The 14,513-nt window shown below is 48.3% G+C and overlaps 1 protein-coding gene across 1 annotated transcript; it reads right to left on the bottom strand.

Moving 5' to 3' along the window:
* Positions 1-1,717: 1,717 nt before the first annotated feature.
* On the bottom strand, positions 1,718-12,661 carry ZMYND19 (zinc finger MYND-type containing 19; the record flags this gene model as incomplete). The annotated part of the gene is made up of 6 exons (XM_082008910.1): positions 1,718-2,702; positions 3,741-3,921; positions 4,912-5,052; positions 10,809-10,915; positions 12,303-12,362; positions 12,611-12,661. The coding sequence occupies 6 exons, from the start codon at positions 12,659-12,661 to the stop codon at positions 2,559-2,561; spliced, it is 684 nt and encodes a 227-aa protein (XP_081865036.1). The 3' UTR covers positions 1,718-2,558.
* Positions 12,662-14,513: the final 1,852 nt, after the last annotated feature.

Here is a 14,513-nt window from a genome sequence, read left to right as displayed (position 1 = left end):
TTATGAGAGCTGCGTCCTCTGAAAAACCATATAGGCTATATGAAGCAGAGCTGCCATGTTCAAGTGTAACAGGTTCCTTTCTGACACACCTTACAAAAAGGGAAAGTCTCTGTAAATGACAAAGTTCTTCTGCCAGAATCGTTGATCACACAACTCCCCACACCAGTCTAGAAAAACTGTTCTGCAGGCCGTGACATGCTTCCAGTCTGCTGACATGCTGCAGTCCTTGGGACCCTTCGAAGAGTCAAAATCGCTGTAGCACTTCCCTCCTCTGGCATAAGGACAGCCAGGAGTCAAAGGTTACACACTGAAGTCAGAACCTGTGTTATTTCACCAAGCCCTTTCAGGATGCCCGGGCAACGCGTTAGTTGTCACTCGGTTGACGGTCCAACAGACCTCTAACCTAGCGGGCGCCTTCCCTCCGCACCTGCTTCACCCCTTTCCTCCCACCTTCACTGGGATCGGGACTGCCCTAAGCACCCATCACCCTATTTTTGCAGGCTCTTTAGCTCGATTCTCACCCTTCCTTCCTTTGCTGCTCAAGAGCAATCTACCCATCAGGGCTTCCTCTGCAGTCTTTGTCCTCATTTCTCCTTGCAGCAATATTACAAACATTAGGACTAACCATGACTATTTTCCCTGCTCAGTGCTGGCAGAAGTGTTTAAATGCTCTACGACTGCACTTCAGTTTGCTAAAGATACAATGGAAAATTGGCATGACAAATAGCAGCCTTTTAAAAAGACAAGGAAAAAAAGTCAATACTTATGCCCTTTTCAACGGACTTCAAATTAAAAAAAGAATATTCCTTATATCCCATTTATATTAATCAAAAACTGTACAGTTCATTTAAAGCAAATAATTGAATGTTTCCTTTAAAAAAAGTATCACCCATTACAGGAAAATTAGATTAGGTCCTGCTTGACTTCATACTTAAGGGCATTTCAGGCTGCCTAAACAGAAAAGTTACAGTATAACCATGAATTAAGAGTTGGAACTTGACAGTGTGCCTACCAAGTCAGCTGCCAGCAGAAAGCTTCAGAAGTTCTTTGTTATTTCCCAAGATGCTTAAAGCCAAAGTACAAAAACCCACCCAAATACTAATAAGTAAAAGCTTCCTGTGCTGGTATCAGAAACATAATATTGGAAGTCCACAGCAGTTTGATTTTTCTAACAACCTGAATACAAGCAAGACCAACATTGCAACATGAAGTGGCAAAGGGAATCCCGATTGAAAAATTAAATTCTTAATGGCTTTAAAAAAAAAAATTAAATGCCCATTTCACTAAGCACTCTGAGAAAGGCTCTGCATTAAGTATTCAGCAGCTCACACTCTTCTACTGCGAAGTAAGACTAACACCTGGCACTAAATTATCCATTTAGTTCTTCAGGAAACTCAGCTGATATTCCTTGTATTTCAAAGGCAAAAATGGAAAAGAAAAAACTTTCAGATTGTACATGACAAAATGTCTGAGAAGAAAAACAGGTGTGTACTCTGCAAGTCAATTCCTCCTCCCATATTATTTTTACTCATTACTACATTACAAAAAAGTGATTCTTGGATTGATGGCATCTCTTAAAAAATGAATAAATAACTCAAATTACCATTATCATTTAAACATATCTCTACATCACCATAGTATTTGCTATGCTTACAGGGAAGCCACAAGGGCAACCACATCCACACACAGCGACTACCTGAGCCTCCCTACAACTACTTTACATACAAAGGCTTCGTAACAAGAAAGCTAATTGAGCTTTCTAAAAGTTCTGGTTGCTTAAATCAGAACCTCCAGCGGCCCTCTCTAAGGCAGCGACACGCTACGGCTTGCCTGTATGCAGAGATCCCAGACGGTCCCCTCCCTACACTCCGCTTGTTTCTGGTGCACCGGTTCCTACCAAGTAGGTATTTCCAACGTCCAAGTGTGACTGCGCTCTGAAAGCGGCCGGAAGGGAACGGCAGAAAGCTAGAGAGTAGACAATGATTCATTCCAACCTTTACTTTGTTTGCCCCCCCCCCCCCCCCCCTTTTTTTTAAATATACTTCCATGCAGAGTTCTCCAGAGTAACTGCTGATGTCGGAGCCTGCCTTCTGGCCTTGGCACAGCCACAGATACTTCTAGCCACATGGGAGGAAAAGCTTTTGCTACATGAAATTTTTCTTTTTTTCTTTTTTTTTTTTTTTTTTTTTTAAACTTTTAGGCCAACAATGCGTTCTCATCTGAACATTACAGTTAATGAGTCCTATCAAGAATTTCTAACAAAAACTGTACATGAGTTTACAAACGTATTAACATATAAATAATGAGAAGCTTCCTGCCTGGAGCCTCCACAGTAGTCTTTTTGCTTGAGAATATAATACTGGAAGGGTAGACCCAATCCCTTTCCACAGCACCAGTCAGAGCTGGCTCAGTCCAGTCAGCCGTTCTGCTCAAGCATCACAGGGTTTTTCTTCTTCAGTGCCTCTGGCTTCAATAAGCAGTCTGTCATTACTGTGCAAAAGCAAGAGTCCAATGCCTTTGAGAAGGAATCCTGCTGCTAAGAGGCCTGTGCCACCCGGTCATCGCTCTGGTCCGAGCTCTTGCTGGAAGGTCCGTTTCTTCTCCCGACAGTGCTTCTTGTGAGCAGGCCAGTCTTTTTGCTGGCATTGTGACCCACAGTACCTCGCTACCTGGCATCGGCCACAAATGTTGAATTCACGTAACTAGGAAGAACACAAGGCAGCGTTAGTGAACGTGCTCAGTGCCAAGGAGCACCCCTGCATCATTTCCCAAGTAGGTTTATGGCCAAGTCTTTCGCACCCATCACAAATATGAACATCCCACCGTGAGTGTCAGAGTGTCAAAAGGTTTTGAGGTGATTGCATTTGTTTGATTTTGCAGTTGCTTTTGCAGAATGGGCTTAATAAACAAAACATCTGAGCGCTTCACATTTGCTCTCACAATGCTACTGTTCTGCCAACTTAAATTCTGTTTTCAAATACAAACAAATTCAGAATTGATTAGGAGGGCTGCACAAGCTCAGCCATTGCCCAGCTTATAGTTACCCAGGAAGCTTTGGTATGCAGACCCAAGTAAGAGATAAAGCCCACTCTTTTTTTGCAAACATTCCCTTTTCCAAAGAAAACATGTGGAACACAATGATCTTAGCCCTTCTTTTGTTGTCACAAGAAAAGCCCTACTTGTTTGTAGATAAGGACATCTGTCTGACAAAGCAGGACAGCCCTTGGACATCCCATTCTCTGACTATGTATGTTGCTCTGTTTCATCTACCTACAGCAAAGAACTGGGACGAGCTTTCATCCCAGTTCTCCCCTGAATAAAGGCCACGCCACTAAGGTTCACCCTCTTCTCATGAAAGGTTAAGCATGTCATTTTTTGATTCTGCTACTGCCCAAAACCTCCTACAATGCTTCCTCCTGTCTTACACAGCTGCTCACTCGTTCCAGCTCTGGGTCCCTAGAGAAACGCTTCCACCTGTCTTTTTGTACACTCCGCAGAAATCACACTCCTCCCAGTAAACCACTAGGTCATTTACTGTTCCAATTCAAAACTACATTCTGTCAAACAGAAACTTATCACAGGGTCTGAAGATTCATGCCAAAGAAAACCTGAGTTAAAAAGAATTACCGCTTCTAGCGACTGAATGGCACCTGTAATGCTTTACACTTTAAGGAACAAATCCCTGGACACACACAGTCGCCGAGTCATTACATGCTTACTTTCAACTCTTCGGAACACACCTGTTTTTCAATCATTGTGCATGGGGGGTAGTGACATTCATAATATGTGCATGAGTTCTCTTCCTCCTCCACAACATCGCCGTTAGCGTTGTAATATCGTGTTACATTCAGCACAGGAAACTGCTCTTCTATGGGATCTGTAGGAAGCTGTTGGATTGCCAGCCAATACAGACTTTGTTCCCTGTAAAAATCAAGTGCAAACTTGGTCCATAAATTCATAATAAGCATACAGGGAAACTGATTCCAAATTAATTAAAGTAAGTAGGGTTAACACTGTATGTCACCTGTTAAGCCTCAGATGACACATACTCCTCTTATATTGGATCTTTTTAGGGTTATTTTAGCCTAAATAAAAAAAAAGTTTCAAAGTATCTATCAAGAAACATTTACATCAAGCAAAATTATTTCTGTGTAGATGACTTGAAATCTGCTTCTTGTTCTCGAACTCCTAGAATCATTGGGAGCATCACTGGAGTATCATCACCTTTCACTACATCTTCTCAAAACCAGTTTAATAAGCTCTGAACATCCCTATCTTATTGGTGCTGCAAATGTTTCAGGAGACATGTCTAGCGTGTTGTTACGTCTATGGGTCTCCCACCAAAAATGACCATGCCTGTGTTAAATCATAGATTAACCAAACCCATCCTGACATGAAGCGTTCGATGTGCTCTGAGTGACATTAGTGCCACATGGCACATGTGAGGTTCCCTCAACCTACTAGTGAACGGCGATGGAAGCTGATCCCAGGAATTCATTTTGTTTTCAACCCAAATACACAATTACAAGTGTAAGCACTTTGCAGCTGCTGGCTTCTACAGGTTGTGTTAGAATTTCTGTGCTTGAGGATGAGAGCCACAGCCAGTAAAATCTGCAGACTGCATGCCCACATGCCATCATTCAAGCAGAAGGGAATGCAGGCTTACTGTTCGACTGCACTGACATCTGGCACAGCAGGACCTCTACATAATAATACCATGTCCCTTCACAGCTAGCACAAACACCGAACCATTCCCCAGGTGAGGAAGCTAAGACATATAGTGATCTGCAAGTAGCCCAAGGTGAAATAAGAACAGCTCTGCCAAGATGAAATTCACTAAAGGAAGGAGACACAACAATTTAAGATATTTTCAAGTTTTTTGATGGCAACCCCCTGCAAATATTGGCCTACCTTTGTTTACTAGAGATTTCTTCAGCTTTGGGTTTCCACCCCCAAGGAACTAGGCGCAGATTGTCTAGGCGGTTGTCCACTGTCACTGAATTCAGATGCACCACCTGAAATCCAGGAGCAATCCCTCCCCGGTGTCTTTCCCTGGAGGAGACAAAACTGACTTGAAGATCAGTGATGAACAAGACTCCACAGCTAACAGCAAAGAGTCACACTAATTCCAGAAGATACACTCCTTTCTAGCCTGCTGTCTGGTGTCACTGAAACAGCTGCAGTAAAACTTGGGTTGCCAACAGACTACAGAGGCTACTTCAGATATATCACCTCCCAGAAGAAAAAGACTTGTTCCAGTAGGGTATTTCCATTACAGATGAGTTGAATCGAAAGACAATCATGGTATGTTTTGATTGTAAGCATATTGCAAAGAAAGTTCCAGAGACTACCACACCAGTTACTGCAAGAGCACCCATGTAATTATTGTGTTCCACTGAGCAGACTTGAAAGGAGCTAATTCTGGCTTATTATTTTAATAGGAAATTCTATCAGACACATTTATGCAAGTTTGGCACTGGTGTGAAGTCAGAGAGTTGCTCCTTATGAAGAAATGTCTCTTAACAAGCAGCAGGACAGAGGTTTCACCACCAAGAATGCAAATGCTTTTTAGACTCTAATTGTGCATACCACATAGAAAGCCTGCGATGACTCCACAGCTGACCAAGAGACATCCACTGAAACTGGCTCCAAACCAAAGCGGGACTATTAGCAAGGAGGATGGCTACACATTAAGTCCCATTGTGATTCTTCCCTACTGCCTTCTAACAATTTTCATTTCCCATTCCACCTTGTTTTCATCTCTCCTTTCTGTATTTCATCAAGTTCACCGTCAAGCACCCTTATGCCTGGATGAGCTTCCTTATCGCTTCTTGCAGGAATCCTCGTCCCACCTGAAAGGCAAGGCTTGGACAGGAGTTGTGCCTCGGTATGTTTGCTATGCCATGCTTAATTTCACAGCGCAGAGAGAACGTACTAGTGGCAATCAAGGACAGCGTAAAACTGCCAGCGCTGTCTAAGGGTTACCCAGCATCTCCTCCCAGGAGACCGTTCCAACAGCTGCTTACAACCTTACCCAAGTCTAGTGTGGATGCTGCTTCCTGCTGAGCGTTTACTGAATGTGTCACTTCAAATGGCTCATCCAATTTTGAAGAGGTACAATTTGCCCACGTTAAAAAATTCCCACTTTTTTTCACCTCTACAAAGCTCTAGCATTATCCAGCAGAACAGGGAACTTCAGCTCAATGTGACTGACCATGAAAACCTTAGTCTTTTGTTTTCTTTGCCAAAATCCATACAGATATGGTTAAATTATATACCTTGGGGGAAAGAAAAACACAGGCAATTCACATATGCCCCAAAACTTCCTAGAACTTAACGAGTAAAATTCCCTCGGAGAGGCTACACGGCAGCACCTACACACAGCCCGTGCTCCAGCTCACAGGCAAAGCAGCTCTGCCTGTAAGGGCAGCCCTGCGTGAGAACAGAGCATGGAGCTTCCTGCTAGGGAGTCTTCTGGAGCCCCACGGAACAGGGAGTTCTCCCCTATGAAGGTAAAAGGAATAAAATCCTGCTTTGGGGGGAAAAGAGACCACCACCACAAAAAACCACACAAAAGCAAATAAACTATGGAGTCTGCTGAAGTGCCGTAAAGGAGGAAAAGCTGCTTTTGAGTTGCTGAAGGCTACCGGCGCGTCTGGCAAAGGAAATTGGGAATCCTGAGGGCTCCAAGTGGGAATCCAGGAGGTACACGGACCCAAATGGATGAAGGTGAGCAGCAGCCAGATACAGACAGGGAAGGAATTCAGATTCTTAGACTAAGACTAGGACAAAGTGCAACAAGAGATGGGATAGATATGAATGAGAAATCTGGGAGGAGGAGACAAAAGTTCAGAGCAAGAGCAAACCGTGCAGGGGGAGAAAAGGAGGAGGGGAGACTAAGTTAAGAAATATTTTTGAAATGGGTGAGATAATGACTTTAAGAAAGGCTGGAGTTGGGGAAAGAGAGGATTACGAGAGATTGTTCATGATGTTTCCAACAGCATCCTGGTCTGCATCAGCAATAGTGTGGCCAGCAGGAGCAGGGCAGTGATCGTGCCCCTGTACTCGGCACTGGTGAGGCCGCACCTTGAATCCTGTGTTCAGTGTTGGGCCCCTCACGCCAAGAAGGACATTGAGGTGCTGGAGCGTGTCCAGAGAAGGGCAACGGAGCTGGGGAGGGGTCTGGAGCACAAGTCTGATGAGGAGCGGCTGAGGGAACTGGGGGTGTTCAGTCTGGAGAAGAGGAGGCTGAGGGGAGCCCTCATCGCTCTCTACAGCTACCTGAAAGGGGGCTGTGGCAAGGTGGGGGTTGGTCTCTTCTCCCAGGTAACCAGCGATAGGATGAGAGCAAATGGCCTCAAGTTGCACCAGGGGAGGTTTAGATTGGAGATTAGGAAAAATTTCTTTACTGAGAGTGGTCAAGCATTGGAACAGGCTGCCCAGGGAGGTGGTGGAGTCGCCATGACTGGGAGTGTTCAAAAAACATGTAGATGTGGCACTTCAGGACATGGTTTAGTGGGCTTGGTGGTGTTGGGTTGATGGTTGGACTTGATAGTCTTAGAGGTCTTTTCCATCCTTAATGTTTCTGTGATGACAACTAGGAAGTCACAGCAGAGTGGCACATACCTACCACTGCTCCTGTAAAGTCTAGATCTGCACCCACAACCCCCCACAAGTGAACACTGACAAAATCCGCTACCACAGCGAGCCAGTCTTCCTCACTTCATATAAAACCACATTCATCTACAATGCTGTCAGTTTTTCTACTACCTCAAGTGACAAAGGCCAAAGTAAAATTGGAAATCATGCCTTGCTGATGGTCGATGAAAGTTTTAACACAATACCACTTGACTGAGATGCCAAAATTAGAAGTGGCAAATTCAGGATGGTCCCTTTTCTCTATAGATAATCAAGCAACCTTTGAATGCAGAAGCACACACTACTCCTCTCCCTAGACCTATACCTCAAAAGTGTGCAGCATGGACCATCTCTGGAAGTTAATCAGAAACATGCAGTGAAGGACAGGTCATGGAGGAACCTGCCTTGTTCTGTGCAGAAGGGGACAGAGAAGGAACAGCCTCAGTAACGCAGCCAACTCTCCTGCAGAGCCACAGCTTCCACCTCCCCCAAGCACACCCGAGTTCCTACAAGATGCCAGGCAAAACACTTAAACCAAAACTTTTCTGAGAATTAACTGGATACCGTTCTTTTCGTATTTCAGCAGCTAACTTGAGAAGCGAGGCACGTAATAAAAGCAATAAAAGCACACAGACAACAGCAATTCAAGTCAACAGGAACCGTAACCAAGTAGGTTATAGGCAGTATGATGGCAAGTGCTCTAAAAGAAAAAAAAAAAAATCAGGTCTTAGATGTCTTTTTGAACATGCAGTTAGCAATACTTATGACTAATCTCCTGATGCTGCTATTCCCCAGGGAACATCACTACACCCAGCCAAAACACAGCAAGCTGGGATTTCTATAGAGGGAACAGGACGAGAAGATGACAGACTTATTCTGCAGGTCCCTAGCCACAGACATTCAAATCCTGCTTTGGAGGAGCTAACAGTCCGTCCCGAAAACACAGCAAGCACAAGAATGGCTGTGGGAAGCTCTTCCTGAAAGAATATTTGCAGCATATGTGGGTGTTTTTCAGCTCCTCGTTCCCGTTTAGTACCACGGGTCACTCTCTGCAGAGGCCGGCAGGAGGGCTTTGGGGGAAGAGCAGGAGAAGGTCCCTGTTACTGCATTGCAGCTTTGGTAGCTACCAGCTTCCTGTTTTGAGCGTCATACTATGTGAACAATGATAGCTGCTTAATGAAATTAAAAAAATAAAACATTTAAAAGTTTAAAAATCTGCTTTACTTGCAGTAGCATCCAACAGATGCCTACTCAACTTCATCTTAAACCAGAAGTACACAATCAGGTTAGTTTTTTTCCGAGTGAGCTATCTTTTGGGTTATGTTTGGGGGAGAACAGTTAAGTTACACTCCTATACCTGCAGTAATTCAAGTTCTTTGCTTTTCATTTACCCAAGAAGTAGGGTTGGCACTGGAAAGAGTAACAACTGCTGCTGCACATCTCTCCTGTCTTTCAAAGGCTGCAAAACCTTCAGCATTACTCCTTCTCACAAAGGGAAGGACCTGCCACTAAAATACACTTCTGGTTTGTTTTCAAAGCAGTCCCTAGTGCAGGTCAGTAAAACTGAACAGTGCGCCTATTCCGTTTAGGAGGAGCAGTAACTACATAGCACCTGTAGCCAAAAGACTTTCTAAAGACGTTAGGAGCCTCGGTCACAAAGGTATACAAACGTGCATTGTGTTAGCTTGTAATTAAAGATCACAGCAAAACGTACACCCTCAAAGGGATCAAACTGAATTTACGGAAACAGCTGAAATATTTCGTATTTTCTAGTAGAATTTCACTTTGCAACTTGAGAACTGCAGCTCCGCTCGCCTGACAGTTTGCGCCCTGCCTTTGTGACCCTCAAAAAATCCCTTTTAGGCACACAATCTCAGATTATTTTAACACCAGTGCATGCTAGAGCAACACAATTTGAATTACTTAAACTAAATACGTTAGAATTCTTTCTTAATTTAAGTAAAACAAACCAGAAGAGGCAATGACTGGGATGTGTAATAAGCAAACAGCTGGGCTGTCATCATCTACACAGCCTTCAACAGTCAGCTGGAATAATTTTAAGGTGCTGTTTAGTGCTACTTGCAGACGACAATTATTACTGTGTGAGGTTCACAGTTAGCAGTAGCTGACAGTGGTTCACCCCACATACTGTAGTCAACTTCATAATAATTTTCAAAGTTATATGTGCAACAAGATTAAACATTAACAGATGCAGGTTAAAATCCATATTTAACAAGCAGATTGTAAATAATAATAATAGTCTCTGATATTCTTCCTGTCTTCCTCCTCTTGTACAGAGGCTAGTTTGGGGAATAAAAAATAACCTGGAACAACAAAGAAAGCACACCTGTATCTCAGGCACTGCGACTTCTAAGTATAGTTTATAGAACTGAATAGAAAACATGCTTAATTTCTCAAAAAAGGCTTCTCTTTAGAGAGAAAAACACTTTAGAGACAAACAACACTTCTCTTTAGGATACCCCATCTTTTCTACAAATCCACGAACATGTCTAGGAAGAGCAACATATTAGCTCACTGGATGAACTAATCTCTCACAAGCGAGTAAGCTGGCCTCTGAATCTAAACCAGCAGCTACAAAGGGTGTCAGGCAATGATTCTTAGAATATGGAAAAATCAGACCTAGCTGCTGATACGAAGCGTCATCAGCATCACTTCAGGCAGCTTTCCAGAAGGCCAAACAAAAAACCCCAAAGTCTTAAGGTATCAGAGGTTCCATCTCTCTCCAGCGCACTGCCAATTCTCACTGGTACCAGTAAGACGTACCTGATTACCACGGGACAAAAACCAAAAACAACCGCCTAAGGTTAGTCTTCACCTATCAAACGGAGCCAGTCCTCTGCTCCCCCACCTGAAGTTTTAGTAGTACTTCTCAGATTTAAACAGCGTCTGCTTGACTAATACTCACCTATCGCTGTTTTCCCTGGGAATTACATTTTTACAGAGACTCAGCTGTTTGAAGGCTCAGTGCAGAACCAAGCCATAGTAAGATCCATGGGCAGCCCCTGCGCTGGGTTTCCAGCTGAGCGTAGCTGCAAGCCTTCTGAGAAGGCTTAAAATACTACAGGCAGAGACATAACATACAAGTTGGTGGCAGCAAACCCCACCTTAGTGAACTCTTGAAAGTATTTAGCTCTCCTTACGATACCTACCAAAGCAGCTCGTGCAGCAGACGGCCGGATCCCCTTCCACGATTTTTGTCGAATGCGTAAGCAAATATTTTAGCACCATTTCCATCAGCATCTACCTCCATCCGAGCCTAGAGAAAAGGGAAAGGCCGTGAGAACATCCAACACCGAGTAGCAGAGCACACCCTCCACTGGGATATGGCAAGGACCCAACATTTAACACTTGTCTCCTACAGGTCACTTGACCTTAAAAGAATTTGAGTTGTTTCAAACCTCCCAGGGGAACCAACCAGCTCTGCTATTGTCGTTTATGAAGATGGGAAAGGGAAGAAAGGAGGCTGTGCACAGCAGGAGTCCCGCTTGGACAAAGAACAGCAACAATCCAGTCGTGAGCCTGTAGGGCCAGGATCCATCCTCCGCTCTGGCGCAGATTTTCTGTACAGCCCTCAGCAAGCCACGGAGGCTTTGTTTTCAGTGTTGCTTTACACCAATCTAATTAGGGGTTGCCAGTGAAAGGAGTGGTCCTGCCCTCTTTTCTCCATTCGTAACTTTTGTCCTGGCGCTAATGCTCACGGCCTGTACTGAGGACTATATAAATTCAGGATACTCACAGTGTACTGCCACTCTCGGCGACAGCACGCGCTTGCGGCGAGCTACCGCCACGGAGGAATGGGCAAACGTGATGTTTTCCGGTAGCAGCCTGCCACGGCACTTAAACTCCTATCAGCAGCTCTGAAGTACCCGCTGCGCTGTGGGCACTAAGCAAGAGGTGGTCCCTCCTCCAAAAAAGCCATCGTTTTAGAAGACTTTGTAATCAAGAATTCTTTCCCTTTCAAAGCCTTGGCAGAATCCACTTGCCCTCTTTCAGTGGGTGTTACGAGAAAACGTTTTTCCTGGTCCCACAGTAAGGTACAACAAAAGAAGTTTTTCTCATCCAAGACTACGCACAGAGTGCAAATTTTTCATGTTTCCCAAACTAAATAAGGGAAGACAAATTACTGGTTCTCAAAAAGTATACAAATAGCTGAAAGCAAAAAAGCTACAGAATAATTTGTTTTAAGCTAATGCTCATCTAAAGCGAAAACCCAGAACTTTTCCTGCTGGAAAGCATTCATACCAGTATTTCGAGAACTTTAAAGTTTGGGGGTTCTCTGTCCCCCCAAAGCGGGGCAGCCGCGGGCAGGAGGCTTCAGGAGCGGTTGTGCTTAGGCGTGTCACCAAAAGCAAAAACAAAACCCACCTTCGGCAAGAGCTGGCGGTTACCTCCGCCCCGGCCCCGCGGCAGCGTCCTCCCGGGCGCCGGCGGCCCAAGAGGCGGCGGGCGGAGCGGGGGGGGCTGCCGGCCGGCTCGCGGGGCACCCCGGGGCTCCGGTACCGCCAGGAACGAAAGAAGCGGAATGAAGCCGCGAGCGCGGCGGCAGCGCGGGCTGCGCCGGCGGGACCCGGAGCGGCCCCGGCGGGGCTGGGGAGGGGGCGCGCGGGGGCACCGGCGGCGAGAAGGGGTCCGGGGCGCCTCACCTCGAAGGAGTAGCTCTCCACCAGCGGGATGTCCTGCTCGTCGATCAGCGTGTACTTGGTCTGAAACACACCGCGGCCGCCCGCCGTCAGCGCGGCCGCCCAGCCCGGCCCAGCCCTCCCGGCGGCACCGGCCGCACCGCGCCGCGCCACCGGCCCCCCCAACCCCGCGCCGGCCCCGGCGGCCCCGCGCCCGGCCGGGCCCCGAATCCCGGCCCACCCCCGGGCCCCGCTCTGCCCGGCGCGGCCGAGCCCGGCCCGCGGCGCCCGGCCGCGCCCCCCCCGGCGCCCTCAGGCCGCGGCGCGCGCACCTTGCCGGCCACCCGGCCAAGCCGCACGATCCCCAGCTTGAAGTCGGTCATGGCGGGGCCGGGCCGGGCCGGGGTCGCCGCCGCCCGCGCTCGCCCCTCACGGCCCGCGAGCGCGAGCCGCCGCCGCTGCCACGCGCCGCCGCCTCGCGCACACTCGGGGGGGCGGGGCGCCGCACCACCTCCCACCCGTCGCCGCTCGGCCAATGGCGCCCCGCGCCGCCGGCGCGTCACTCCTAGTACGCCGCCCGGTCGCCCAATCGGCGAGCGGCGCGGCGCAGTGTCACGTGGGAAGGGGTGGGGCGGGGGGGTGCCGCGCGCGGGCGCGGGCTCGGGAGCGGGCTGCGGGCGGGAGAGGGAGGCGCGGGCGGTGACGTCACGTTCGCGGGAAGCTTTGTCCCGCCAACACAGGAGAGCGCGAGCGGTGGGGGCAGGGCTTAAAGGGGCCGCTCGTCCCCGCCCGGCCGGGCCCGGAGGGTCCCCAGCCGCCTCCCGGCGCCGGGCCCGCAGGCGCTCGGGCTGGGGAATGGCTCCGGGGGAGGAACTGCGGCTGCAGGGCACGACGTGCGGGGGGCGGCGCGGAGCGGTGCTCCCGCGGCGGCGCCGGCAGAGCCGGCACCTAGAGCCGGTGCCTCAGCGGCGGCCGCCGTAACCACGCCGAGGCCGGCCCGGGCCCCGGGCACAGCCCCTGCGGGGAGGCACCCGCGCGGCCCGTCGCTGCAGTGCGGGGCTCCGGGCACGTGTTGCTCGTGGGGAGTTTGATTCATCCATGCTCCTGGCGCGAGTGCGCCGTTACTTATTTCCGTGATCTCATCGTGACGTGAACATCCGACCGACAGTAAAACCTGCCGGCACCAAAACGTGAATCCTTGTTTCGCAGACCCCGGGGAAAGGGGTTCGCGGAGCTTTCCCTCCCGCAGGCTCCGCGGCCGGAGCCGAGCGCGTCGAGACCCGCCGTGTTTCCCCGAGGGACGCGCCGGCCTGGCACCCTGCGAGGAAGGTGTCGCAGAGGGAGTCCAACGCGCAAATAAACGGCTAAAGCGGCCGGAGGGCTGATAAAGGAGCTTCCCATCAACAAAGTTCCAAAACTCTAGGGCCGAGTAGGGCCACGGTGTCCTGAAGAACACGAACGACAAGGACGGTGGGTTTAACCCAGCGCTAGAAGCATCTAAATGAGACAAACCTTAATCTAAAGATGAATTCAGATTTTTTTTTTTTCTCGGAAAACTTTTTGGAGTCTTTCCCTCCTGCGACGGAGCAGCCCCGCGTGGGAGAGGTACGCCTTAATCTATGTAATGGTTATGAAACCAGGGAAATTAAACACACGAAGCCGTTCGGAGCGGTCCGTCACGAGCACGTTGACCCCAAGATCTAGGGAGCACCCAACTCTGCAACCCAGCGCCCTGCAGTTTGGGCACAAACCTGGCCTCTTCTGTCACAGCAGCGAACCGGAGAGGTGAACCTTCGCAACGTGACAGGCAAAAATCGTCGTGTGTGATGAAAAAGCCGATCAAGTCGTTGAATTTGAAACAAAATAGCGACGCGGTAAAAAGAATGTTTTGCTCAGTAAAGAATTTGTAAGGGAAAAACCCCAAATCTCTAATAAGGTAAATTGTTAATCGTAAAGGAACGTGCAGTGAATTAATGAATGTGCGCATTGGTTTATCAGGGGATCACTTCAATTTTGATGGTTGTGGCCATGTGTCTGAAAGAGGAAAAAAACAAGAGCCCACAGTAGCGCCGCTGCCGAAAGCCCGGGGTGTGGTGTTCGGCCTGCAGGACCCTGACTCGAGGTGGAAAGAGCTCCGGCTCCCCACGGCAGCGCTCCTCCGTGTGGGTCAGAGACACGCTGAGCGAAGTCGGGGGTGTCTTATTCCGTGGATGGGGAGAAGAGATTGTCTGGGCC

The sequence above is a fragment of the Phaethon aethereus genome (genome assembly GCF_964289735.1).
Source record: "Phaethon aethereus genome assembly, chromosome: 20".
NCBI lineage: Eukaryota > Metazoa > Chordata > Aves > Phaethontiformes > Phaethontidae > Phaethon > Phaethon aethereus.
This window is presented reverse-complemented; position numbering and strand designations above follow the sequence as displayed.